Source organism: Penicillium antarcticum (assembly GCF_028974205.1).
Source record: "Penicillium antarcticum strain IBT 31339 chromosome Unknown utg000002l_segment0_segment0, whole genome shotgun sequence".
Classification (NCBI taxonomy): domain Eukaryota; kingdom Fungi; phylum Ascomycota; class Eurotiomycetes; order Eurotiales; family Aspergillaceae; genus Penicillium; species Penicillium antarcticum.
The window spans coordinates 2,816,680-2,842,149 of record NW_026695300.1 but is presented as its reverse complement, the minus strand read 5'-3'; the positions used below and the strand labels follow the sequence as shown (position 1 = coordinate 2,842,149).

At 48.8% G+C, this 25,470-nt stretch overlaps 9 protein-coding genes across 9 annotated transcripts; 6 read left to right on the top strand and 3 right to left on the bottom strand.

Annotated features, from left to right (window-relative positions):
• Nucleotides 1–121: 121 nt before the first annotated feature.
• N7508_002048 (V-type proton ATPase proteolipid subunit) lies at nt 122–992 on the top strand (the record flags this gene model as incomplete). Its single annotated transcript, XM_058460114.1, has 8 exons — nt 122–169; nt 230–247; nt 300–312; nt 378–460; nt 514–620; nt 685–769; nt 822–907; nt 956–992. 8 exons carry the CDS (start codon nt 122–124, stop codon nt 990–992), a joined length of 477 nt encoding a protein of 158 aa, XP_058323646.1.
• Nucleotides 993–1,411: 419 nt separating this feature from the next.
• N7508_002047 (cAMP-dependent protein kinase) lies at nt 1,412–2,720 on the top strand (the record flags this gene model as incomplete). Its single annotated transcript, XM_058460113.1, has 4 exons — nt 1,412–1,589; nt 1,664–1,753; nt 1,819–1,943; nt 1,992–2,720. The coding sequence occupies 4 exons, from the start codon at nt 1,412–1,414 to the stop codon at nt 2,718–2,720; spliced, it is 1,122 nt and encodes a 373-aa protein (XP_058323645.1).
• A 1,233-nt stretch (nt 2,721–3,953) lies between these two features.
• On the bottom strand, nt 3,954–5,096 carry N7508_002046 (glycosyltransferase family 32 protein; the record flags this gene model as incomplete). Its single annotated transcript, XM_058460112.1, has 2 exons — nt 3,954–3,982; nt 4,043–5,096. 2 exons carry the CDS (start codon nt 5,094–5,096, stop codon nt 3,954–3,956), a joined length of 1,083 nt encoding a protein of 360 aa, XP_058323644.1.
• A 1,522-nt stretch (nt 5,097–6,618) lies between these two features.
• Nucleotides 6,619–7,292, bottom strand: N7508_002045 (uncharacterized protein; the record flags this gene model as incomplete). The annotated part of the gene is given in 4 exon segments (XM_058460111.1): nt 6,619–6,840; nt 6,858–7,058; nt 7,097–7,227; nt 7,265–7,292. 4 exon segments carry the CDS (start codon nt 7,290–7,292, stop codon nt 6,619–6,621), a joined length of 582 nt encoding a protein of 193 aa, XP_058323643.1.
• Nucleotides 7,293–7,338: 46 nt separating this feature from the next.
• N7508_002044 (uncharacterized protein) lies at nt 7,339–7,704 on the bottom strand (the record flags this gene model as incomplete). The annotated part of the gene is given in 2 exon segments (XM_058460110.1): nt 7,339–7,584; nt 7,600–7,704. 2 exon segments carry the CDS (start codon nt 7,702–7,704, stop codon nt 7,339–7,341), a joined length of 351 nt encoding a protein of 116 aa, XP_058323642.1.
• Nucleotides 7,705–9,623: 1,919 nt separating this feature from the next.
• On the top strand, nt 9,624–10,960 carry N7508_002043 (glycoside hydrolase family 43 protein; the record flags this gene model as incomplete). The annotated part of the gene is made up of 2 exons (XM_058460109.1): nt 9,624–10,208; nt 10,274–10,960. 2 exons carry the CDS (start codon nt 9,624–9,626, stop codon nt 10,958–10,960), a joined length of 1,272 nt encoding a protein of 423 aa, XP_058323641.1.
• Nucleotides 10,961–11,455: 495 nt separating this feature from the next.
• N7508_002042 (homoserine O-acetyltransferase family protein) lies at nt 11,456–13,042 on the top strand (the record flags this gene model as incomplete). Its single annotated transcript, XM_058460108.1, has 1 exon — nt 11,456–13,042. One exon carries the CDS (start codon nt 11,456–11,458, stop codon nt 13,040–13,042), a length of 1,587 nt encoding a protein of 528 aa, XP_058323640.1.
• A 4,888-nt stretch (nt 13,043–17,930) lies between these two features.
• N7508_002041 (aminoglycoside phosphotransferase family protein) lies at nt 17,931–18,809 on the top strand (the record flags this gene model as incomplete). Its single annotated transcript, XM_058460107.1, has 1 exon — nt 17,931–18,809. One exon carries the CDS (start codon nt 17,931–17,933, stop codon nt 18,807–18,809), a length of 879 nt encoding a protein of 292 aa, XP_058323639.1.
• Nucleotides 18,810–21,820: 3,011 nt separating this feature from the next.
• On the top strand, nt 21,821–25,323 carry N7508_002040 (Molybdenum cofactor biosynthesis MoeB; the record flags this gene model as incomplete). The annotated part of the gene is made up of 6 exons (XM_058460106.1): nt 21,821–22,183; nt 22,268–22,370; nt 22,434–23,670; nt 24,073–24,488; nt 24,544–25,031; nt 25,081–25,323. The coding sequence occupies 6 exons, from the start codon at nt 21,821–21,823 to the stop codon at nt 25,321–25,323; spliced, it is 2,850 nt and encodes a 949-aa protein (XP_058323638.1).
• Nucleotides 25,324–25,470: the final 147 nt, after the last annotated feature.

Here is a 25,470-nt window from a genome sequence, read left to right as displayed (position 1 = left end):
GGTGGGCGAAGTGGCCATGTGGAACACTCATCAACAATCCTCTCCTCTCTCTAACCTTCAGGGAAGCTCCATTTCCTACTATCTTTGATCTTTGCGAGCTTGGTCTTGCACTACAGTCACCATGTCGGAGAGTGAACTCGCCCCCAAGTTCGCTCCCTTCTTTTCCTTTGTGAGTGGTCCCGCGCAGCGAAATGGTGGAATTGGTCGACTAACATGTTGCTTATATCAGGCTGGCATTGCCGCTGCAGTGAGTCGATTCCCGTATTCCTCTTTAATGAAGTACTAATAATCTTCTGAAGATGATCTTCGGGTGTATGTGAAAGCCCTCACGGGGCAAATGCGAGGTATCGAGACACAGACAGCTTACAATCTCACAGCAGCAGGAGCAGCTTATGGCACAGCAAAGTCAGGCATCGGTATCGCCGGTGTGGGAACCTTCAGGTCTGACCTGATTATGAAGGTAAGAAATGATGTGTACACAGGATGCACAGGTGGCTAACCAAATGTCTGCAGTCCCTTATCCCCGTCGTCATGTCCGGTATCATCGCAGTCTACGGTCTCGTTATCGCAGTTCTCATTGCCCAAGCTGTGGGCCCCGACACCAACATGAGTTTGTACACGTATGTTTTCGAGAGTGATTGAGAGGTGGGAGTCGGAAGCTTGGCGCGGGCTGACACTGCACAGGGGATTCATGCACCTCGCTGCTGGCACATCCGTCGGACTTACAGGTGTGGCTGCTGGTTATACGATTGGAATTGTGGGCGATGCTGTAAGGACTGCCTACAAGATTTGTGGGAGATGGAGCTCTAACGGCTACACAGGGTGTTCGAGCATACATGCAACAGTCTCGGGTTTACGTGGGAATGATTCTGATTCTGATTTTCGGTGAAGTACTTGGACTTTATGGGTAAGTGACTCCATATCGGACCAGACTACTCTTACTAACACTGATTAGCTTGATTGTTGGCTTGATCCTGAACTCGAAGTCTTGAATCCGTATTAACTCTGTACTGTTTGACTGTTTCCTCTCACATACTGCGACCAAGTTTTTGAAAAGATATCTGGCTGGGCTACAGACCAGAGGAAATTCACATGGAGTGTATAATAAGGCAATAAGAGATATAGATTTGAGCCTCCGATTTATCACCGTAGTTCCGTCTAGCCCCGCCCCCAAGTTCCTACGTCAGAACTTCTTCCTTCACATCCCCCACCTCCTAAACCCCCAGACTTTTTTTTGGAAACCTCACTCAATGTGCTTGATAGACCCGCCGGAATAAGCTGTGTTGCCCGATTGGTGGCGCGCTAACGGGCCGGATCTCATATCTTTTTTCTCACTCTGCTTTTGCGATGACCTTTGGTTATTCCAATGGCGACCGGTACAGTGCAACATTCGCCTGAGGCGCCAGGCACGATGTCTCTTCACAAACATGACCTGCACGCCCGAGGCAAGCAGCTCGTCGAGTCCCTCCGCCACTCTCCACGATCCAACCCGTTCCTCATCACCGAGCGCCAAGACGAGAAGCAACTATGTATCTCCTCAAGAACTCTGCGCGTAAATGACTTTGTGCTCATAAAGACTCTTGGTACTGGTAAGTATTTGCCTAGACACATATTTTTTTTGCGCAAGTTCCATCTGACTATTGATTTTTTCTTCAACACCTAGGCACGTTTGCTCGGGTGTGGCTTACAAGGCTGAAGGACCAAAAGGACAAGAGCAAAGTCTATGCGCTGAAAATTCTTCGCAAGGCTGATGGTGAGCGCCGCTCTATCCGAGGTTGCGCAATGTGAGAGCTAACGTGGACCGGTTGCGCCTGGCAGTGATCAAACTCAAGCAAGTCGAACATGTGCGCAATGAGCGCAAAGCCCTCGCAGCGGTTCTCGATCACCCTTTTATCACAAATTTGGTCGCATCGTTCTCGGATGAGAAGAGCCTTTACATGCTGGTACGGTTGAAATTGGAACACGATCTGGAAAATCCAACGCTAACGCAGTTCAAGCTGGACTATTGCCCTGGAGGCGAAATCTTCAGCTACCTACGACGCCAACGACGATTCAGTGAAGAGACTTCGAGATTCTACGCCGCCGAGATTACAATGACCATCGAATTTCTACATGACATACACGGCATTGCCTACCGTGACCTTAAGCCGGAGAATATCCTGCTAGACGCCGATGGTCATATCAAGCTCGTTGATTTCGGATTCGCGAAACAAGTCGACAACCGCGAGACCTACACGTTATGTGGCACACCAGAATACCTTGCACCAGAGGTTATCCACAACAGTGGACATGGTCTTGCAGTGGACTGGTGGGCGTTGGGAATTCTAATTTACGAGTTCCTGATTGGCCAGCCGCCCTTCTGGGATTCAAATCCACTTCGCATCTATGAGCAGATCGTTGAAGGCCGCCTACGCTTCCCAGCTAATATGCCACCCGCAGCGCAGAACATCATCAGTCTGCTTTGCAAGACAAACCCGTCAGAGCGACTCGGTCACATCTCCGGCGGCTCAACCCGAGTTAAGTCCCACCCATTCTTCCAAAATGTCATCTGGGACGATCTTTTCTATCGCCGGGTGAAAGGTCCTATCCTTCCCCGCCTATCCCATCCCGCCGACACCAGCAACTTTGAGGAATACCCGGATCCCCCCGATGCCAGGCACGCCAACATCTACACCGATGACCTAAAGAAGAAGTACGAAGCCCTATTTAGTGATTTCTGAGCGATTTCTTTCCATCCAGTATGGCCAATATCAAGCAACCATCAAACCTTGGAAAAGTCAAATGACGGGAGCACGGCCACATACCCCCACGGACACCACGTGAGAGGCCCTCCCGAGTCTACAATCTCTCGTGTCCATCTTTGCTTTTTCTTCTGCTTCCATATGGGATCCCATGACTGCCATGGTATGTGGCGAGTCTGTTCTCGGAGGATATCGCCCCAGCGCCTACACGGAGCACACTTCTCCACGCCCACCCAAGCCGGTCTCACCACGCCAACTATCATTTGGCTCTTCACACATCTACATGTACAAGCACTCACACGACAGTCTCGGCTTCGGTATCTCGACTTTGCCCAGCAAATAATAGGTCGTTTATTTTCCCGCTTCCCTCTCTACCTGGACTACCCTATCCTTTCCCTACCCCGGAACTTCCAGCCTTCGATCATAAGCGCTGATCGCCTGGATTCCATACACTCGTGACTGATACCTCTTGCCCTTTCCTCAGCCCTGTTTGCAAATGATATATCTCTTTGCGAACGCTGTGCGTTCTAGTCCCCCTCTGTCGTTTCAACTATTGGGCGACTTTTGTTATTCATTGTAACCTGTTCAACACGCACGACATGGCTCGAAAGATTGGGCGGCGGGTTTTTATTTTCCATACAAGGATTTCTTCTTCGTACAAATGGGTGTTTGCGATTACAGTTGGTCAATATTCTCATTTAGGATAATACCAAGTACATATTTTGGGTTTCTATTCGAGTGCGATCAAACATGTCAGTTTAGGGCTTCTAAGGTCATTTGACTAATTTAAACAGTTACTTTAAGTCAGAGTACAACTAGAACAACTTGATATGTGCTGCAATTACGTTTTCGATTTAGAGATGGTCGGTTCTGTGGGAATATTGATTTGAATCTATGAACTAAAAGTCGTAAAACCACCCGACAAACATATCTAGGGATAAGTTATAGGCACGAAAGACAAAGGGGGAATCATATGTGCAGGTAACATAAAACAGGGAACAGGACTGGTGTTTGCGCCTGGCTGGAGCCATTTACCATGAGGTAGGAGTGCCGGCATCTCTATGCCGGCTTGACATATCGACGGGACATGGATAATCGGTGTTCCATTGAGGGAAGAAGGGTATGTGATGAGGATATGGGAAGGGAAAGGGATTTTGATATAGGGTTAGGCATGACGTATAAAACGTTTGAATCTAGGGATTATGGACGCTGTCATAGAGATGGATCTGTCTTCCATGTACCTGTAACCGAGGTGTTAATATTAATCCTGTAGGTTGACATGTCAATAAAGATGGACATACCCTCGAAGTTATGCTTCACAAAAGCCATGGCATCATCCGTATCTCCAGCACCCATTTGTCCAACACCAGGACTAAAGCTAGTGATAGGCAAGACAATGACATCACCAACCTTGCGGTGGGTAGTCTGGCGACTAAAGTCCTCATATGTGATGTTCTTATCACCAGGCTGGATATTGAAATAAGACGGGTTATTGAAATACCGGAAAACAGCATCGGTCCAGGCACCAGGCCCAGTGAACTCCATAATAGTCTTATCCATATGCCCAACCTTGAGAATACCAGCCCTCTTCATACGTAGCGCTTGTTCGGTAATAGTAGCCACCATATCACGAAGAATAGGATGCCCAGGCTTAGACACAATAGTCCACTGACAGAACTGAAGACGGCGGGAGTACCATTCATGCCAGTCGTCGCGATCAGGATCAGCCTCAATACCAACAATGAACCCAATAGTCGATCGGTCAAGTTCCTCCGGAAGCCACGAATGGGCAGGCTTCAATGCCGAGGTATCGATATCACTGTAGATACCACCACGCGCGAGCAGAACCAGATACCGAAAGAAATCCGCCTTCATAACGCCCAGCGGGAGAGAATCATACGCCTCAAAAACATCAGGCACCGAGCCAAAGAGGTATTGAATAAGATGGCGCTGATTTTCATCCGCGATAACCTCATGCGTAAATTTGGGATGCATCTCTGTCCATGAAGCCTCCAGACCCCGTAGATCCTCCGGGAACCAGTACGAGCTCGGATCGTTCTTCCATGTCTGCCAGATATACGCCGGAAACCGCAGTTCAAGTTCGTAGGGGAATTGGTAGCGCAGACGCTCGATCAGCGGCGCACTCGGCGATGCGCCGAGAGGCCGTTGGGCCCGGCCCTGGGGTGGGAGTTTCCGTGACGGGTTTGCGCGTCTATCTGTTTCTTCTTGTGATATTCCTGGTACGGGTCTGTATCCCGGTGCCCCGGGGATCTCGGGGTCTCGGAATGAGCGGAGGATCAGGAATAATGTTACCACGCCGATTAAGGTGAGGAGGGATTTGCGCGGGGTGAACATTGCGGGCAGCTGGCTTGGTGTAGCCGGATAGTAATTGTCCGGGATTTGCGACAGCCGTGGAAGGGCCGGTGGCCTGTGGTTCGAGGGTTCTTGGGCTGTTTGGGGTTTGTGGTGCGCGAGTTCGGGGGATTTGAAGAACGTGGGTGCACGATTCGGCTTGGAGGGTGGGACGGTCGAGTTTTTGGGGAGGTTCCGAGGTCTAATTTAAGGGAATTGAGAGGGTAACATTTCGGGACTTGAGGTGCTGTTGCATGGGCCGAGTTCGATTTGTGATGTGACCCGGATTGCTGGTAATGGGTTCGATCCGGAGAATAGGAGGCGCGCCCAAAAATGATCCCGGGGGCGGTTTTGGTCAACCAGTTCACCACAACAGAGCAGTGAACAAGAGTGTTCGAGGGAAATTAGGCCACGCTGGCTCGCAGCGATTGACTGATGGCGGTGGACTTGAGGCTTGCGTATGCCGGAAGCAGCTTGTAACCACTTTAGGTGGAGTCGCTCACGTGGCCTGCAACGTGCTACTTCACTGCGCTATTGATTTGGCCGTCAATTTCTTTCATTTATGCAAATAGTCTCCACGAAGCATTTGCATGATTTATACACAAGCTTATACACTTGGCTGTTATCACCCCCACATCAGTTCCTTCCACACCTCCAGACTTGGTGATGATCGTCCTGGATGATGAATCTCATCTTCCTTGAAATTGACTCTTGCGTTCGTCCCGAGCTATGGCTCAACTGAGACGAAAAATGGGATATATATGAACATACTACGATAGAGAGGCTTGCCCAATATGCGACTGTTATCGAAGGGCGAGATCATCGCGCAATCAGACTGAAACAATCCCCGCCCATAGCTCGGGCTTCGCTGCTAGATAATAAGACCTTTTATTCCCCATGGTGATGCGAACAAGTCTTTCTCTACTTGCCGAGGATGTTGTTCTATATCTGCACCCTACGAATAGAGCTGTGTAGTCGGTGCAACGCCCAAAACTCGTGCTCAGACATAAGACTACATTTACGTTACATAAACAGATAGATGGATATCGTCGATACCGACGAAGCTGATACACTATACATTGTTCATAGCGTCTGTCATTGTATTCAACGGTCTTCCGTCAAACTGTGAAACAAACGTAGTGCTTACACCTGTAAATTGTAGCCACAAATGGCAGATCTTGAAGCCACATCCTCAATTTACCGAGACTGTTGAGTTTGATATAACCGGACCATAGGAAAATTAAGGGTTGGGAACATTGGTGCATTTCCCGTTTTATTGCGCCTCGTTTATGATTCCCCGCACGCTACGTTTCTGATTAGAAGCCACTCTTGCGCTAGTAGCATTGCGACACAATGCCTAAGCAGCGATTTAAATATGTTGACGGAAATTTGAAATCGGTTAAGAATAGATAGCATTGGCACAAAGAGGATCTCAGCGACTGTGAAGGAGAAGCCGGGAGGATTTGAACTATCGATCTGTCATAGTATCGATCCCAAGATGAGTATCTGTAAATGCGGTTCTCGATCACCCAATGTACATCGCATACTTGGCAAACTCGGCGTCTACCCTCATGCTTCCCATATCTTCATCTCTAAGACAGATTGCAGCTTCAATCCCATCCTGAAGCGTTCTACGCATCAGAAAAGCCAATCCCTCGAGGGTCTGGAACTGCAGTCGTCGAACTGCCTGTGGTGTACCCAATCCCAGTTTAAATTCAAGCCCATTTTCTTCAGCTTCGCCCAGGAACTAAGAATTAGATCCACCGAAGTATGACATTTAGCAGTGACAGAGAAAGTAGCCTTATTCGGCGTGCGGTTGAGATACATGGCGATGGCACGGGCAGAGAATTCCAAACGTGACGTTTTAGGATCTACAGCCGAGCGCGCTGTAACGAATTGTTCCCAAGTGGTTCCTCGAGCGTTGAATGGAGGAAAGAGGTGCAGTACGCGCTTATTTGTATTGGTCTCGGGTATGTTGGCGAAAAATCCAGATATGGTCGCACATCCACGGCACTGGCTATCGTTGATCGGATCGACGGATCGAGGCGCGGGAGACGGACATGTGTAGCAGCTCGCCAAATGAATGCAGTTGAGGTGTCGTCAGAAGAGACGTCGGCGGGGACACTGACGAGTTCTGAGGCAATCGATTTGAGCGATGCGATTGAGCTAACGGGTCAGATGAAGTATGCCCAGGTGCATGGCGGTGGTGTGTTAGATATTGATCCCGAGGTGTCCCGAGGTGTTATTAGATGGAGTTGGCCCCCAAGATGTGGCGCTGAACATCTGGTCCTGGTGTCCACACGCTGTCGAGAAAGGGGAAGATGTTGGGTCGGGGGAGGTTGCAGGTTGCCGGAACATAGCTCCTCTTCTGTGAATATTTCACCAAGGCAGTATTTGGAGAAGGGCAGATGATGCGCGCTTGGCCTGTCATGTTCATGGTGTTGTGCTGCGCGACAAACGTGAGGATCAGTCTTCCGGTGATGATATTGGCCTAGATGAGGAATACTGGTGCTGGATCGGAGTTGGAATCTCCGACGAACGTTTTGCGTGGTACAATGATATTTTCGTCTAGCATTCTCATAGAGAAATTCTCGTGTTGAAGGACCTCCATTGTTGGCATAGAGCTATGACGCGTATGGTCTTTCATAAACAATCCGAGGGGCTTTCGGAAGTGGCTTGAACTTGTAGATTCCCAGGCTATCTTTGCCTGAGCCCTCATTGACTACCCCCCACGCTAGCCATGGGAAGCTTGTGTATAGTCGGCCGAGCCCATTTGCCAAAGTATTCAGAATAGCCGTGTGTGAAGATCCAGTAGCGGAGAGCAGAAGCATATCTGCGTATTGATTGTGAAGAAAGGCTGCTGCCCAAAAATATCAAGCTAGTCATCCATGTCAGCTCTCTTGCGGTGAGCCTGTGCATTACTTCTGGCTGAAGATATACACTGTCTGCTCCGAATAGAGAGCAGTATCCAATCACCATGAGTCACCATTACTCAAAGTGGACATGTGGAGGCAACAGGCGTTAAAGGCTAAACCCAGAGAGTGGGCGTCAAATATTGATATTGACAAACTGCCGAAGGAAGAGTTGGAATGAGATTTTAGGTTATGAGGCTTAAGCTCGGAATCATGCTAGGTGTTAAGAGGCTTCTACAGCTTTACCGACAAACCCTGAATTGACACCAACGAAAATAACCGTAATACAGCCTCATTGGCCTTATTTGAACAGGCTAATGTTCCAGAAGGCGGCCGGGTTCGGTACTTGATCATATTCTCATATTACCTCTAAGAAATTCCCCCGCATCAAAATTACCCCCTTGTGCGTAATTGGCGGGTATGGGGTTGCTTTTGGAACCTTTGATAAGACCAACTTTAGGAATACACCAGAACCAACCCCAACCTGACTAAAAGCAAAAACAGATCAAATAGCAAACTATAATTGGACATGTATCTATCATAGCCAAGACGCCGGACTGCGCCGCTCGTACGGCTTGGCGTATAACGGAGGTTCATTCGAAACAGGACAAGTTTATTTACTAGGGCGAGTCCTAGTTACATTGTGTAGGGAAATATCTTGAGTGGCAATTCGCACGGAAATCGGCAGTTAATCTAGAACTCACAGACGGTATCCAAATTCTATACCGATCAAAGCGGCACGCTTCCGGGCGATCCATGCGCACGTGGGGAGAACAATCCCGGGATCTAAGACACGCGATAAACGTGTCAGGCGGCTGGCATGACTTTTTTAGTTTCTTTTTCATTCTAGGCTTCCTTGGCTATGGGAATTTGTCCATGGCTCTGATACCCAATATTGAGAATAACTGTGCTGCCTGAATATGCCGATAAGGTCAGTTATACTATACCAGGGCGAATCAGTGGCCGTTAAACATTGTAGACTTGATTACCCCACACTTTTGTGTGATATCTGCCGTGTGGAACATACCGTGTGGGAGTATGCAGCAGCCAGTATGCCCATCCAAGAAGATCTAGCCGCTGATACGGAGAAAGGCGACATTGTGGATCAACAGGAGACAAATTATGCACTAAACTCAAGATGGAAAGTGATAACCGACTCGTTGACAGTCAAACAATGCTGATTGGTTGGACCTGTTCCTACTAACACCCTCAAAAGCTTGTCGCTCGGTATTTCTTTGTTTTTCTTACAAAGAGGGGAGTATTTGATATGGTTGCCACTTTAATTGGATCTAAGGTGCTCGCTTTTACTTACAGGGTCTGCTCGGCCAGGGTCTTGTTCGGCTACACCGCGGCTTATTATCTGTCACCTCATTTAGGCGCTAGATTCCTCCTCCATTATAAAGATGCCCATGGACTCGACTTTGTGCAATCTTTTGCCATCTTTCAATTTCACCTTTGGCATATCCCCCCCTAACTTCATTATGGAATAACATCTGCACCTACCCTTTCCGACTCAACTCTCCACCCCCAACCCCAGGACTAGGATTTGGAACCAAAGTTTCTTCCACCTGCTGAATCTATCTTTGAATGACGTTTCTCTCAACCAGGGACCTTCAAGATGGCGAACAAGAGCACAATTCTGCCCGTGGTGACTGAAAAGTCCTTTGCACCCTCCATTCAGTCAGTGCCAAGGAATGAGACCTCAAGCCACACTAGCCAGCCATCATTGGACGCGAAGGCGGTAATCATCCTCGACAATGAAACCAAAAAGCGTTTCTTTGCGCGACCATGGGGACCGTGTCAGAAAGCCGTTGCAGGTGCACTTGTCTTCGTGTGGATTACCCTGATTGCTTTGACCGTCGCTCTCCCGATCTACTTCACCAAAATCTACGGCTTTGCGAAGGATACCGATTGGTACTGGCAGCTTCCCCAACCAAATGAAGACTCGAGTTACCACAGTGAGGCGAACAGGCCTGTCTTCGCTCTGAAGAATTTCCCGGACCCGGGCCTTGTTGAGCACAATGGAACGTGGTTTGCTTACGGGACGAACCCCAAGAAGAAGAATGCCGATACCATTCATGTGCCTGTCGCTACATCAACGAACTTTGTCAATTGGACTCTCCATGAAGGTTATGATGCACTGCCCACTCTTGGTGGTTGGGAGAAGAAGGTCAATCACTGGGCTCCCGATGTGATTCAGCGTGTAAGTGTCCGAGGAAGATTTTCCTGTCTTTGGAAGGGAGGAAGCTTCTAACATTTGAATTTCAGGATGATGGCAAGTTTGTGATGTACTACTCAGGGGAGGTCAAGAACTGGGGAAGCTTCCACTGCGTCGGCGTCGCAGTATCCAACGACACAAATCCACTGGGACCATACATCCCCGAGGATAAGCCATTGGCATGCCCCCACGATCTGGGTGGTGCTATTGACCCATCGCCATTCAGAGATGCCGATGGCACACTCTATGTGGTGTACAAAGGTGACGGAAACAGCATTGGCCATGGTGGAAACTGCAACAACGGAAAGAAGCCAATCGTCTCCGTACCCATTCTACTGCAAAAGTTGGAGAGCGACGGCATCACTACGATCGGAAAACCAAAGAAAATCCTCGATATTGACGATACCGACGGTCCTCTCGTTGAGGCTCCAGACCTCATGCGCACCGATGACGGTGTCTTCTACTTGTTCTTCTCTTCGCATTGCTACACCTCACTGGGTTATAACGTGAAATATGCCCACTCTACTTCCATCGAGGGCCCGTACAAGAGAGCTGATCGGGCCCTGCTGCAGACTGCAGACTGGAATCTCCTCGGTCCCGGTGGTGCGACAGTTTCCGCTGACGGAAGGAAGATCGTCTTTCATGCGAACTGTGGCTCTCACCGCTGCATGTACGCCGGGGCTATCGATATCAAAGCCAACAACACCGTTGTCATGGCAAGTCTCCTGGGGCAATGAGTTGTCGAAGTTGGCAAACTCCACATCAGTTCCCAATGAGCTGCATAGGGACTGGATGATCCCGACCCCTCATTTGACACGCCAAGCTTCTGAAGACAATATGTCTGTTTTATGATATCTGACGTTTTGCATTTTACCTGGCGTTTTAGCACTACTCTCTTTGCTTTGGTTTCCTGATTTATTGGAGTTGCTATTTATACCCGGGTGGATTTACCGGACTCAGCATGGAAACGGTGTTATATGGAAGCAATTATCTAGCATATGAAATTTGAACCAATACTATTTTCTATATCCTTCCAAAAACCCCTTTAGTAAGCTGTCTTGTTTGTATTTCGACATCGGAGTTCTGTATACTTCTCCGCCAATCACCGCCCGTACAGATGACGCCACTGATTAGCGCCTGAGGCATCCAGATAAGTTCTCCGCTACATGAATGAATCCATACGTAAACAGCTCCCCTCCCCAATTCCTAATCCTCCTAATATCCAATTCATTATGCGCTCGATTCAGGGTGCAGCTCGTGTCGCTTCGCGCGCACTCGGAGCCTCGCCATTGCGACAAGGCCAACCCAAGATCACTCCCGCGGGATCGCATCGGACTTTATCGGCGCAATGGTTAGCAGCGCGACCATTGCACACGGTGCCACCACGAAAGGCAGCATCCGCCTCGGCAGAGTTAACAGAAAGAGACTCCTCCAACCCAGCAATGTCATTTCCCTGCCTGGATGCCCAAGAAGCCCGGTCCGCACAGCTCTCCGCGCGGTCGCTCGAGTCCGGCCCTGAACCCTCATACACAACCGGCCAACACGAATCCTTTCACTGTGACCAACCCCTCCTCCTCGACTGGGGCGGTGTTCTCCCAGAATTCGACATCGCATATGAAACATGGGGCGAACTGAACAGCGACAAAAGCAATGCCATCCTCCTCCACACCGGCCTGTCAGCCTCAAGCCACGCCCACAGCACAGCCTCCAACCCCAAACCAGGCTGGTGGGAGAAGTTCATCGGCCCAGGCCTACCACTAGACACAAACAAATACCACGTCATCTGCACAAACGTCCTGGGAGGCTGCTACGGCAGCACAGGACCATCATCCGTCGACCCATCTGACGGCAAGCGCTACGCTACCCGCTTCCCAATCCTGACCTTAGACGACATGGTGCGCGCTCAATTTAGACTCCTAGACGGCCTGGGAATCAAGAAGCTAGCCGCCTCCGTCGGCTCCTCCATGGGCGGCATGCAGAGTCTAGCAGCAGGCGTGCTCTTCCCAGAGCGCGTTGGCAAGATCGTCAGCATCAGTGGCTGCGCCCGCAGCCACCCATACAGCATTGCGATGCGGCACACGCAGCGCCAGGTCCTGATGATGGACCCGAACTGGGCGCGCGGGTTTTACTACGACGCTATCCCGCCGCACTCGGGTATGAAGCTCGCGCGTGAGATCGCTACTGTGACGTACCGCAGTGGACCGGAGTGGGAGATGCGGTTTGGCCGTCGTCGTGCGGATCCTAGTAAACAGCCTGCGCTTTGTCCTGATTTCCTTATTGAGACTTATCTTGACCATGCCGGTGAGAAGTTCTGTCTTGAGTATGATCCTAATAGTTTGCTTTATGTTTCTAAGGCCATGGATCTGTTTGATCTCGGTCAGGCGCATCAGTCGGAGACTTCGAAGCGTCGTGCTGAGTCTGAGGATCGCATTAAGAATGGTGGAATCGAGCCGAGTGTTGCCGATGCTTCGTGCAGTCTTACTCTCCCTGACAGGCCGTACGAAGAACAGCCTAGCTCGACTTCCTCTGTACCACCTCTCGATCAGTCCGCCTCAGTTGACCAAGCTGATGGTCCCCCGCGCGATCTCGTCGCTGGTCTGGCACCCCTCAAGAACCACCCCGTTCTTGTTATGGGTGTGGCCAGTGATATCCTCTTCCCTGCTTGGCAGCAGCGTGAGATCGCGGAGACTCTCCGCGCCGGCGGAAACAAGAATGTCGAGCATATTGAGCTTGGGGATGATGTCTCCTTGTTCGGCCATGATACCTTCTTGTTGGATCTGAAGAACATTGGTGGTGCCCTTGGCAAGTTCTTGCAATAGGTGTAGATAATGTGGTGCTTGAGTGTGGTGATTGTGTATAGTTGGTTGATTCTGAATATTTGTGAAGCGTGTGACTTTAGAATTAGTGCATTAGCAGGCGTTCATATGTTCGAAATGGAATACCTCTTCTCTGTGAAGTCGAGTCTCTTGTCAGAGGATGGGTAGGAGTCAGTGTACATGTACGTGCACGAGTACCAGTAGCTGATGTAGAGAACACCGTGAAGTGGGAATCGCCAAGAACGGTAGGCTTCAGTCAATAGGTACATGTACGAGTATCTGTCAAAGAGAAGAACATGAAGTGGGAGTGAGAGAAGCCAGCACCGATCCCCAAGATCAAACAAGTTTGGACTAAGTACATGACAGATGAAATAAGAAAAAGGCAAAGAGAAAAGGAAACTCGAGATCAGCAAGAAAGATGGAAAAGCCAGCCCTCAGAAATGCTCTCATTGATCAGCATCGGCCTCATGCAATACAGTGGCCACCAGTCCACCTGGAGGCAGCTGGCACGTCATGTACCGCAGATGCATACAGTATTGGCTTATGTTCATCAATAGACGAACTCATCACAGGGCAGCATGGAAAAAATAGAAAAAGAACCCCTCGCCGACCAGCCAAAGTCCGTAACAATTGAAAACCTACGAGTCGCTTCGACACCCCCAGAGGCAGTTGATCCCCACCAGGCAATTTCAATGACCATGATGAGCCAGGAAACGCGGCAATCAAAACCCACAACCAGATTGACAACCTCGAGTTAGTGGCGATGGCTGCGAGTCGGGGTTATGCCCACGGGACGACTCGAGGCAGTTGATGCCCACAAGGTAAATTTAATGACCATAAACCAGAGTACTGCGAGACGACTGCATCCCACATGAAGAAGCTAAAGAAGGAGAGTTAGGGGGCTGAGGGAAGAAAAAAAAAGAAGAGGAATGGTGGGTAGGGAGGTTTTTGTAGGCCGGCCATGTGAGCAAACGAGACAAATCAGAAACCGCGGACAAACTGGATGTGGACTGGACATGACTGCTTTTCTTGCTTTACTGCCTTGACTTTCTGCGTCAATTAATGGTGCCACAGTTGGTGCCCCATCCCAAGCCATGATTGTCTCCCTGCCTCTAACCTGATCAACCAGACAACCTGCAATAGAGATCAATCAAGCTCCACAGTGACTGTATTGATGCACGACATAATGCGTCGATCAATGATACCTCAATTGGAGTCTCGTCTCAAGTCAGGGCTGTCTTTTTCGCATTTCCCTGATCAATCGCAACACCCAAGATGTAATTCGATCATTCTTCGGCAGCTGTGGGCCATATCAATAAAGTCGAGGTCTACCTCGACTGCCATGATTGCATGGTATAGCTAGGGATACCACAATCGGTGACCCATCTCAAGGCACGATCGTCTGTCTCGCATTCCTTGCTCAGCAATATCTGTAATAGAGTACAGCCAAGCTCTAGCATTTGCATGCTATCTCATTAGACCTGAACTTAGTTTCGAGTATGAGTAATTTGTTGGCGGGTATGTTCGTCGCGCTTGTAAACGCTGATTTGTGGCCATCCGCTTAAACTCCACATTTGAGTTACACGGTATTCAATACGAGGCGGTATTGTTCAATGTAATAGCTGCTGATATGGTGGAGCTTTGAATAGCTTGGTGGATGTTATATCAGGGGTATAGAACAGATCCTAAACGGAAGAGGTCGTTTTAAAGCTTCGGGATGAACTATTTTCCGGTGCTCCAATTTGACGCCAAGACCGGTGGAAGGCAACAGCGAGATATGCAAAACCGAGACATTTTAAATCACATTCGGACTTGGTATTTCCAACTTAAAGCGTGGATACCCAATGCATGTTGCCTTGTAGAGCTACCAAATTCCCAAAACAAACCTAAAGCACAGCATCACCCATGGTTCTCACGAATATCCACGAACAGTTTCTGGGGTTGTTCCACTGAACAAAAGCTAATGTACCTTATGAAATCATTTAGCAAGGTGCTTCAACAATGCTTTACCACTCAATCAAGCCCCTAAGAGTAGCTAACCCCCACATGAAATGTGTAGCTCTACAGTCATAGCGGATATAGCATGATAGGACTGTAGGAATAATAATCTGTCATGATTACATAGCCGTGTGATGTGGTATAAGGAACGCCTCAATTCTTCCATAAAATGTCTATTTTAACATTGAGTCGAAATTATGCTTTCCTTTCCGTACCTACTCGTATTCTTTGTACATATTCACGCTTTTGAAACTGATTCCTCTGTCCAAAATGCCTCGCGGTGCAGTAGAAGACGACCAGGAGTTCGATAACCCCATTCAAGCTGAGTATGCGGATACTGATGAGGCACTTGGTAAAGCTTTTACTCCTAGTGTGCACTGTTGTGCCTAAAGTGATTTAAAACATTTCATGTTTCAGCCGAGAACGTAGGCTATGCTTCTCTTTATGAATGTATCTTGCAGATTCTCCCTTTGAAATTATTCTTGATAGTAGTGGAAACACCAAACACAGGCATATCTCTTCACGATAGGCTGTACGCATTGTGACTGGGGAGTCCAGGGCCTAAACTCACGATGGGGTAATAGTTACCCAGTAATGTGATGGGTGTCCACGGCGAAATGTATGTCAGTGGAGAGTCGGAATGGTCACGGAAGTTTCACCATTGCCGACGTCATGCCGATCAAGTACAGGCTGGTCCTGATGATGTGGTTTCCATCAGTCATTGGACTTGGCTTGTTCATAGCGGTGGGACGGTATATTACAAGGTGCATCGGATGGTTCCGATCTTTGGGACGTTTCTGGTTATATTTGGGTCGTTCTTTGTGATTATTCCCTCCCAGCTGTACCTGGTTGATCTGTTCGGGCCAGAAGCAGCGGCATCTACGCTAGGGGCTAACATTCTCCATCGCTCAATGTTTGGGGCTCTATTTCCCGCTTTCTAGGTCCCATATGTACTCGACGCTTACCTGTGGGTGGGGTAATACGCTGCTACGATTCCTAGAACTGGCATTTGCGCCTGTGTCGATTCTATTCTACCGATATGGGGAATGGCTGGGGAGCCGGAGCAGTGACAATCTGTAAACTTTTCGCAAGAGGCTTATACGTAAGGATAGATGGACTGCACCAATCTGTTACCCAACATGATCAGAATACCAGCTGAAATCTTCCAGTCGTGCAAACGCACCTGTTGAATGCCAGCCTCAAACAAATAACAGAAACGTATGCACCGCGATCACAAGCTCACAAGATTAGTCGCACTCAGGGCTTTACCATATATCCATAAATGTTATTCGACGCATTGATATCCCTAGTACCCATCACAGTTCGATAGACTTGGGAACACTTTCCTTGCGTGGTGAACAATTGAAGTGTCTGGGCACCATTGGATCCAGTCCAGCTGATTTTAGCGCCCCTGGGAATGACAATAGGCTTGCAACCCCTGGGTCCACTTCCCTGGTATGGTTGATTGTTTACTCGGAGTTCCCAGGCCGAGGAAGTGCTCGCAAGCAGAGCGAGGAAAGAAGTAGTGAGCGTGGAAAGCTTCATGGTTGTCTTTATCCTTGTTTAGTCCGGTCGATCGCTGTTTTCATCTCAAGGAGAAGAGTCACACATACCGGTATAACAATGTTGCCAGATATCTGTTTGTCGAGAATATGCTATTTCTTCCGAAGGGAGGACTCGTGTATTATATTGCTTCGTAGGTGTGCTTCTCCCATGATGTCACTACTATACGAACACAAGGACAGCCCTCAAAATCCGCCTCATTTTTTTCGAGTTTCTAGATCTTCCTACGACCATGGAATGTAGAATCATGTGATCCAAAACGGTTGGTGTTTGGGGGGTTGAACCAAACTCTCCCGAGAGTCTAAAGTCCAGCCTGTTCTTTGTTACAGCATCGCAAGATCTCGCCCAAACAACGCACAACTGAAGCCAACAGGCCAAAGAAGAACAAGCAAGAGATAAATGAGTAGCATTAAGAGAAGGGGAAAAAAAGATAAAAAGTTAAGATCTACGTCCCGGAGCCCTGATACTGTGGGGTAATCATCACTACAGCAGCATCCAATTGCGCTGCGTTAAGATCGTCCAACCTTCTTTGATAACTGCTGGTATCAAGCCCCAGACCTGCTGCCCAAGACCAGACGTCCAAATAGCTGGCAATGTCTTCGTTGGGCAATAGTTCCTTGTTGGATGTCGTTACCAACTAGACTAACCGAGGGTAGTTGTGTACTTTACTAGCTCCTTAACAGGGGTTTACCCGGTGCTTTTCCTGATTTTGAAGTGAGTAATTGTGCCGAAGTAGTCACAACATGTTATTATTGAATCAAACCTTTCATCTCTTGCCTGGACTAGGAAATATCATGTCCTACGTTTATCTCAGGAATTGAACCCCAGCCCAGCCTGGACGAATAGCCGATATTGGGAGTGCTCTTTGTGGAACGTAGGGTGACTATAGTTTATAAGACTACAGCTGAAACAATCGATATAAGAATATGCACCTGCTAGGCAGGAGTTATATCGATTTGGACCAATTTGCCACTTAGCCCCTTATAGAAAGACAGCTAAGCTTACTGCTAGAACAGCGTCGACGGCATAGCAAGTTGCTTGTCCCTGACCGCCTGCGGAGCCCTTTGAACCGTTATGAAGAAGTCGACATCCTGGTGGAAACAGAACCAGTAAATCACATTCACACGAATAAAGATATAGCCACTGAATGATCGAACAATGAATTGAAGTGTCTTCATTTTTCAAAATGGCCTACGGGTTAATCGACATCCCTATTAGAAATGTCGGTATTGTCAAGTGCGCTCTCTTGGCAAGCGACCGCCTAGGTCTGACAGGGAAACATCAACTTGCCATCAACTGTTTCATTTCGTGAGACGTCGCCCATCCAGCTATGTATTTCTCCCTTCCTTATTATCGGGATGCCGGTCAATTACCAGGGCCTCTTCCTGATCAGAATGAGATTGAACGGGCAACAAGAACCCTCCCCAAGAGATCAGATTACGGTGGGCGCCTGGTCGTAATCAGAGACAAATATGTTGTGAAATATGGCCCGCTTGTGACCGAAAATGAGGGATATACTCTATGTTTTCTTGAAAAACGGCTCAACATCCCAGCGCCACGACTCTACGCCATGTACCGCGATCATGATATCGTGTATATCGTCATGGAGTATATCCCTAGCATTTCTCTAGGAATAGCGTGGCCTTCGCTCACCGAGGCAAATAAACATTCGATTGCTAGGCAATTGCGATACATCTTTGATCAGATGAGAGCGCTGTCATCGCCCGGATTTTATGGCAGCGTCAACCGAGGACCCGTTCCCCATAGGTATTTCTTTTCTCGTGAAAAAGACCCTGCTATTACCGGCCCTTTTCAGACGGAAGAAGAATTCGGAAAAGCTATCGCACTTCGCTCAAAAACTATGTGGAGCGAATCAAATGGTCATAGCTTTCTCTCCGACTATCTTGGTCGCCACCTCCCATTGGCACTTCGCAATCATCCACCTGTACTCACCCACGGAGATCTCTCTAGAGAGAATGTTCTTGTCCGGAAGGTCATTAATTCTGTCACGAATGAAGAAGAGTATAAAGTAGCTGCTCTTGTAGACTGGGAAGCGGCCGGATGGTATCCTTCGCACTGGGAATACTCTCATATTTTCCCCCTCTTGCAGTGGATTGATGACTGGCCAGCATATGTTGAGAAGATTCTCGATCCATTGCCGCTGGAGGGTGCCATGATGCGGGTTGTCTTTAGTGATCTGGAGTTTTAGAGCGAGATAATACGACGTTGACCCTAGTGTCTTTGTCCGGCCACAATGGAAGGCTTGATCGGTGTCATTTGATCTGAAATTATGTTCTAGCCTAGAGCTTGATAGCTGGTAATTTTGATTGTGTTCTAAGAAGGACTGATCTTATTCACTTTAACTGAGTAGTTTCCATTTCGAAGTTGCCGTTAGCCTTGATTAAGCGTTGCCAATTCTATAGATCACCTCAGCAATATTGTAAGTGTGGATTGAAAAGAACGTAAGATAATTGAAGTAGTCTATTATCCTAGCGAGCATAGCTAATTAGAGGTCGGGCTTATAGCTATCAATGTCGTCTGAAGATGATTTATAGCTATCGGTGTCAATTGATGAGGATTCGTAACTACAAGTGTCGGTTGGTAGGAAACTGCTGGTTGAGTCCGATGATCCAGTTCAACAGTCGGTTCTGCTGGACATGGCCGCAACAGATTCCGTGCTCGACCTATACGATAAAAGGCGTTTTGGGGTTAGGGTCCGACTGCAGGGCTTAACGAGGGTGCATCCTTGCATGTCAGTCACTAATCTGTTTTTGGGGTTCTCTACTGCTATGCGTTACTTAGATCTTTGTTTATCAAAACTTTGCCTTAGCTGGAGTCCCACTATAGGCGATCTCGTTCCACACACTAGTCCCGAAGCCGGCTTACTTGTTATTGATCGCATACTCGACGCGACCTGCTTAAGAGTCCTTCCATTCTCATAAGAATGCATATACCAAGATCTTAGCTCTAGAACAAACAAAATCTGGTTTTATGATGTGTTTAGTTGTGGCTATGTGTGGATGCCAAAACGTGAAGTGTTTTAGGTGGAAGGGTATATTCCGACCACATTCTGTTGTTGTTCAGCTGAGAGGGTCAGTGCAGTGGTCGTGCGACTTAGGTGATTCACACCCGGATTCTCACCCTGTCTATACTGCAATCACCCTTCTTACTCCTAGCCGAGCGACGATATAGCGGCCTCTACACTCATCTTTATAACCCCCTTTGATGACACGCTCAATACATACGACCACAGGGTGTGGAGAACAGGGCTTCCCGTCCGCTCAGCCGTACTTAAGCCACACGCCGGTAAGTTAGTAGTTAGGTGGGTGACCACTAGCGAATCCTTACTGTTGTATGTTTTTTTTTTTTTGCTTTTCGCACTTAACATGTATATAGAGTGTGATTTCTAAAAGAAATCTTAGGCATATGCGTATATATCTCTCCAGCTATCGAAGTCCTGTACGAAGCGACAGGCTCGAAAAGCGTTAATATAGGGTTGAGTGTGCTTCTAACAATCATATACGCTTCCTGTCTTCCGCCACAGTGGGTGATCCGAGGACGCCTTGCCTGGGCATTTGCAAGAGATAGAGGGGCGCCTTTTCCAAATTTCTTCAGCAAGGTGGACGAGAAACTTCATTTTCCCGTTCGTACGGCTATAGCTTCCACAAATTTCGCTACCCTCTATGGGTTGATTTACTTGACCAGTACCACTGCCTTCAATTCGATCATCACATCTGCCAGCACGCTAATCAATCTAAGCTATGCCGTCCCCCAGGCTCTCTTAGCTGTGCGCGGTCGTGAAAAGTGTCTACCGAAAAGGCCGCTTGGCCTTGGACACTGGGAGTATGCTTGTAATATCTTTGCGCCGCGTTGGTCTGCTATTATGTGTGTGATGGTCTGTTCCCCGCCAGGTCTTTCTGTGATGAGGGCCTCGATGAATTGGAGTGCGCCGATGTTGGTTGCTTTGACTCTTGCTATTCTTGCCTTTTGGTATTTGATTGGGGAGGAGTTTCAAGGACCTGATTTTGACTGAGATGCTCTGAGTATCAAGGTTGAGGTACGGAGCAATGTTGAAGCATCTTAATGAAAGTTTTGGAGTAGGACAAACATTTTGATGGAATATGGAGACTGAGAAATGAGATCCAGCAATGCGTAAGATGTGAAAGATGTCTATATGAAGAGGACTAGTCCAGAAATTGGATTTGAAACCAAATGTATGTATAAAAAGGCAGAAAAATGTGTTATCTTGTACTTAGAAACTCAACATATGCTTTGCAAACCCTCAGATTGAAAACTACCTTTTTGTCACTCTTCACTGGCATACTCGTCGTTTCCTTTGTGAGGCATACAGACAGAGCCCATATACAGGACCTCAGAGTATATGACGAATTTGTCTTCATCGGGTCATGCTTAACGCATTGTGATCGAGGGAACGAGAAGGGAGTTGCTCGTCAATCTGGGGGGGGGGTTGATTGAATCTAGATATTATGATGAAATGTCAGTATATCTCGTTCAAATATGCTCACAGCACCAAGAGCAGAAGTAGAATAAACGACAGTCGCTCAGATCTCTGTTCATTCTCAATCACCCATTGACCGATGTCTTCTTCCACTCAGATGTACTGGGGATGAAGTCCACCGGCCGCCACGTCATGAAAAGCTCATATGTGAATTGTGTATCTTCATCACGACTAGCAATGGGGTCCTTGGAAGCACACAGCATGGGACAAGCAAAACACTCAATGGGCAACGTACCTGTTGTGGTGCGATGAGCCAATGCGCGAGCACATCAGACGTAATCGTTTAGACTTGTGATCTTCAACTGATCCCATGTCAAGTCCAGTCAGGCATCTTGACATGCGATAATGGATAGATGCCGGTGTGACCAAGCGCAAAGTAAACAGGTTCAACGTCACGCAGCCCGATTCTGGAACATCCTCGCAGGTTGGGTATTGACGCGATATTGAGACCTGATTTCCTAACAGGTCCACCAACAGCGACGCGTTATCGCAAGAGAAGATGCCTTAGGACGCGTGGGAAATAAAGCGACGTAGATGTGATGGAGTCTAAGTGAGTCTCGGCTAAAGTCCGCGGGACGCACGTGATAGCAATCGTGGTTCCAGTGATGATCGCATCTGCAGATTGACATTCCGTTATAAAAGGCCAATGCCTGCACTGATCGGCTACTTGTGATGGTACGTACCATACCCCAATATACGCCATGGCTCCCCCAGCTTCCAGGTGGTGGGATACCCCCAGCGATGCCGACCTCGACTACGGATTCGATTTTGACGAACCTGGTACTAGATACGGGCCTGATCGCAACACGAACTCCAGAAACCAGAGCGAACCGAAAGGACTAGAACCCCAGGATACAGAGGAGAAAGGAGTGGTTGGAAATATGTCTTCGTGGCTCCAGCGTCAGGCTGGCTCGTCGCACGGGCAGCTTGCGACTACCGCTGTCTTGTCCGGTGCAGCTGTCGCAGGTGCTATCTTTGGATACCAGTCATACAAGCGAAAGGAGGCTGTCCATGACTTGAAAGCTTCAATTCCAAATATTGATGATCTGCACCCCGCTGAAAAGGTGAACCGCTCTCGTCCAGCTTCGCCGAGTGCCCAGCAAGCTACAAAGCGACAAAAGCATCAAAGCTAATGCATACGCCCACAGCTTACCGATTTTGGTGCCGCTGCATCTGATATCCCATTGAGCAAGGAAGATGAGCGTAGTGCAGCTTTGGCTCGCAGAGCGCAACAAGGTGACTACGATGATGGTATACAACTTTATCCTTGCCATTTTTCCCAACCTGTCTAACAAGGCCTGTGCCTTTTTCTAGATCTGATCCTTGAACAACTTGCCCGGAACCGCGTGTTCCTCGGTGACGAAGGTCTCGCCAAGCTTCGTTCTTCATTCGTCGTTGTGGTTGGATGTGGTGGTGTTGGCTCTCATGCCGCTGCCTCACTCGCTCGATCGGGTGTGTCTAAGATCCGACTTATCGACTTCGACCAAGTCACACTATCTTCGCTGAACCGACACGCTCTTGCCACGTTGGCCGACGTTGGAACATCCAAGGTTCACTGTATCCGGAGACGGTTGGAACAAATCGCCCCATGGGTCACGTTCGATTGCAGGAACGAACTTTTTGGAAAGTCCGCAGCCGACGAGCTCATCGGTCCTTGGACTCTGACAAAGGATGGGGAGGGACGCCGTCCGGACTTTGTGTTGGACTGTATCGATAACATCACCTCCAAGGTGGACCTTCTACACTACTGTCACTCCAACTCCCTACCTGTGATTTCATCCATGGGCGCTGGATGCAAGTCAGATCCAACTCGCGTTGTGGTTGGCGATGTCTCGCTCAGCACCGATGACCCTCTGTCTCGCAGCACGCGGCGTAAGCTGAAGGCCCTGGGCGTGACCTCTGGTGTCGCCGCTGTGTTCTCGACAGAGAAGCCGGGCCCTGGCAAGGCAAGCTTGCTCCCTCTTCCCGAAGAGGAATACAAGAAGGGTCAGGTTGGTGAGCTCGGGGTTCTCCCCGACTTCCGAGTTCGCATTCTCCCTGTTCTCGGAACCATGCCTGCTGTGTTTGGTTACACAGTAGCCAACCACGTTATCTGCAGCATTACTGGCTATCCACTCGATTACAACATGGGCGCCAAGGGCCGTGAGAAGCTCTACGACGGCATTCTCGCCGCTATGCTAGCCTTGCACGAGCGTATGATCAAGCACGTCACTGGCGACGACACAATCGGACTTCGCAGTCCCATCAGCAAGGATGACATCGCATTCCTTGTTGAGGAAGTCTATCGCGGAAAGAGTGCAGTCAGCAGCTTGCCGAACAGACTGGTTCTCATCCCCTGGCAGAACCCTGCCCATGGATGGAAGATGGATTTGAGCCTTGAGCACGAAGGTCAAAAGTCTATTCCCATCAATATCAATGAACTGGTCTGCATGACCAAGGAGGAGGCTTCTCGCCACGAGAAGGAGGTCCTCAAGGGTGGCAAGCCGGTCGAAGAGGTCTACGATACAGTCATCATCCAGCGTGTGAACCTTCGGAAAAAGGAAGCGGAAGAGTATGAGCAATACCGGGGATAAAACAGTCAAAATAAATAGGAAATGAATGTAATGAATATGAGATTGCATCAGTATGAGTATTCGTATGCGTACGCAATGATCTCCCGAGTGGGTCTGGGTGGACGTCAGATCCGCAGGGAGGTCTTTCTGCCTAAAAATATCATCTTCTCTCCGCTCTCCCCACGACCATGAGATAGGACATATACCTTTCGAGGTGGACCAAACACCCTCTCCAACTCGTCTCCCACCCAAAGGCGCTCCTTTCGCGCCAAAATGATGCCCCGCGACCCCGATACACAGGGCGTGCAGTCCGACGCAGATGATGACTTCGAGTTATCCGGGAGTCCTCCTTCCTACGCAGCCCACCGGTCCCAATCCCGCCCTCTCATACACTCTGCTAGAAACGCATGGCAAACACGGCCTGGTGGGAGCTATAACCCGGTCTCCCGGTCGTTGGAAGACACGAAATCCCCGCGTTGGATTGAGATGATTCGCTCGGTGGTTTCTGCGCCACGGTTCCGACGCTACGTGCTTATTTGCCTCAGCTTGTTCTTGGTGGGTTGGGTCAGCTGGCGAATGCTGCTTTATCCGCGACTCCAAGAGCGAAGCTCATTATTGCATTCGCTTGATCCCAGTACGAAGACGGAAGCCGGTGGGTGGTTCGGGTCAAATGTCATGCCTCAGTTCGACGACATTGTTCAGATTCGCAAATTGGATCCGGAGCTCGTGCCCACAAGCTCGGCTGGAGTAGAAGCAGAGTCGTCAAGTCGGAAGCGATTGATCTTTGTGGGCGACGTTCATGGCTGCAAAGCGGAGTGTAAGTTATCGCTAGGTTTTGTCGCAACTTCCTCGCATACTGACCTATTCCATAGTGGAAGCGCTCCTTGACAAAGTTTCATTCAAACCAAACAGCGGCGATCACCTCATTTTCACTGGTGACCTCATCAACAAAGGGCCAGATAGTACAGGTGTTGTAGATCTAGCTCGTGGGTACTCGGCCTCCTGCGTGCGCGGAAACCACGAGGATCGAATCTTGCTTATTCGAAAGGAGCTGGTGAAGACCAATACTCTTGCGACCTCCGATGATTACGAAGAGTCACATTTATCATCTGGGGAAGCCCGTGAGCGTGCCCTTGCACGTTCGTTGAGTGACGAGCAAGCCGCGTGGCTGAGCAACTGCCCAGTCATCTTGGACATTGGCTCCGTCCCAGGTATGGGGCCGGTGGTTGTTGTGCATGCGGGCTTGGTACCAGGCGTCGAGCTTGAGAAGCAAGATCCATCTAGTGTGATGACTATGCGGACCATGGACTTGGATACGCATGTGCCTAGCCCAAAGAAGAAGGGCATGAATTGGGCGAAGGTATGGCTTACTTCTACGTTACCTTTTGGACATTACTGACATGTTGTAGTTGTTTGATAAGCATCAATCTGTGATATACTCGACCCTTGAGTCCTCAACTGAAGACCCCCTCTCGGGCACCATGACTGTCGTCTACGGCCATGATGCTTCTTCTTCCCTTTCTATTCGCCCTTACACTAAGGGTCTTGACTCTGGGTGTTTGAAGGGGGGCAAGCTTACAGCGTTGGTTGTTGAGGATGGCGGCAAACAAAATATTGTACAAGTGAAGTGTAAAAATCGCCTCAAGGACTAAAAGCTTTAATGCTGGCTTTGTATATTGCATTCATGGAGTTTATTGAGGGTCTATGGTAATAATGACACAGTAGCATACAGCGAAGTACTCGCTCAACATACACAAGTCTTTGGGGGTTTTATTACATAGCAATATTTGGAAGCATTG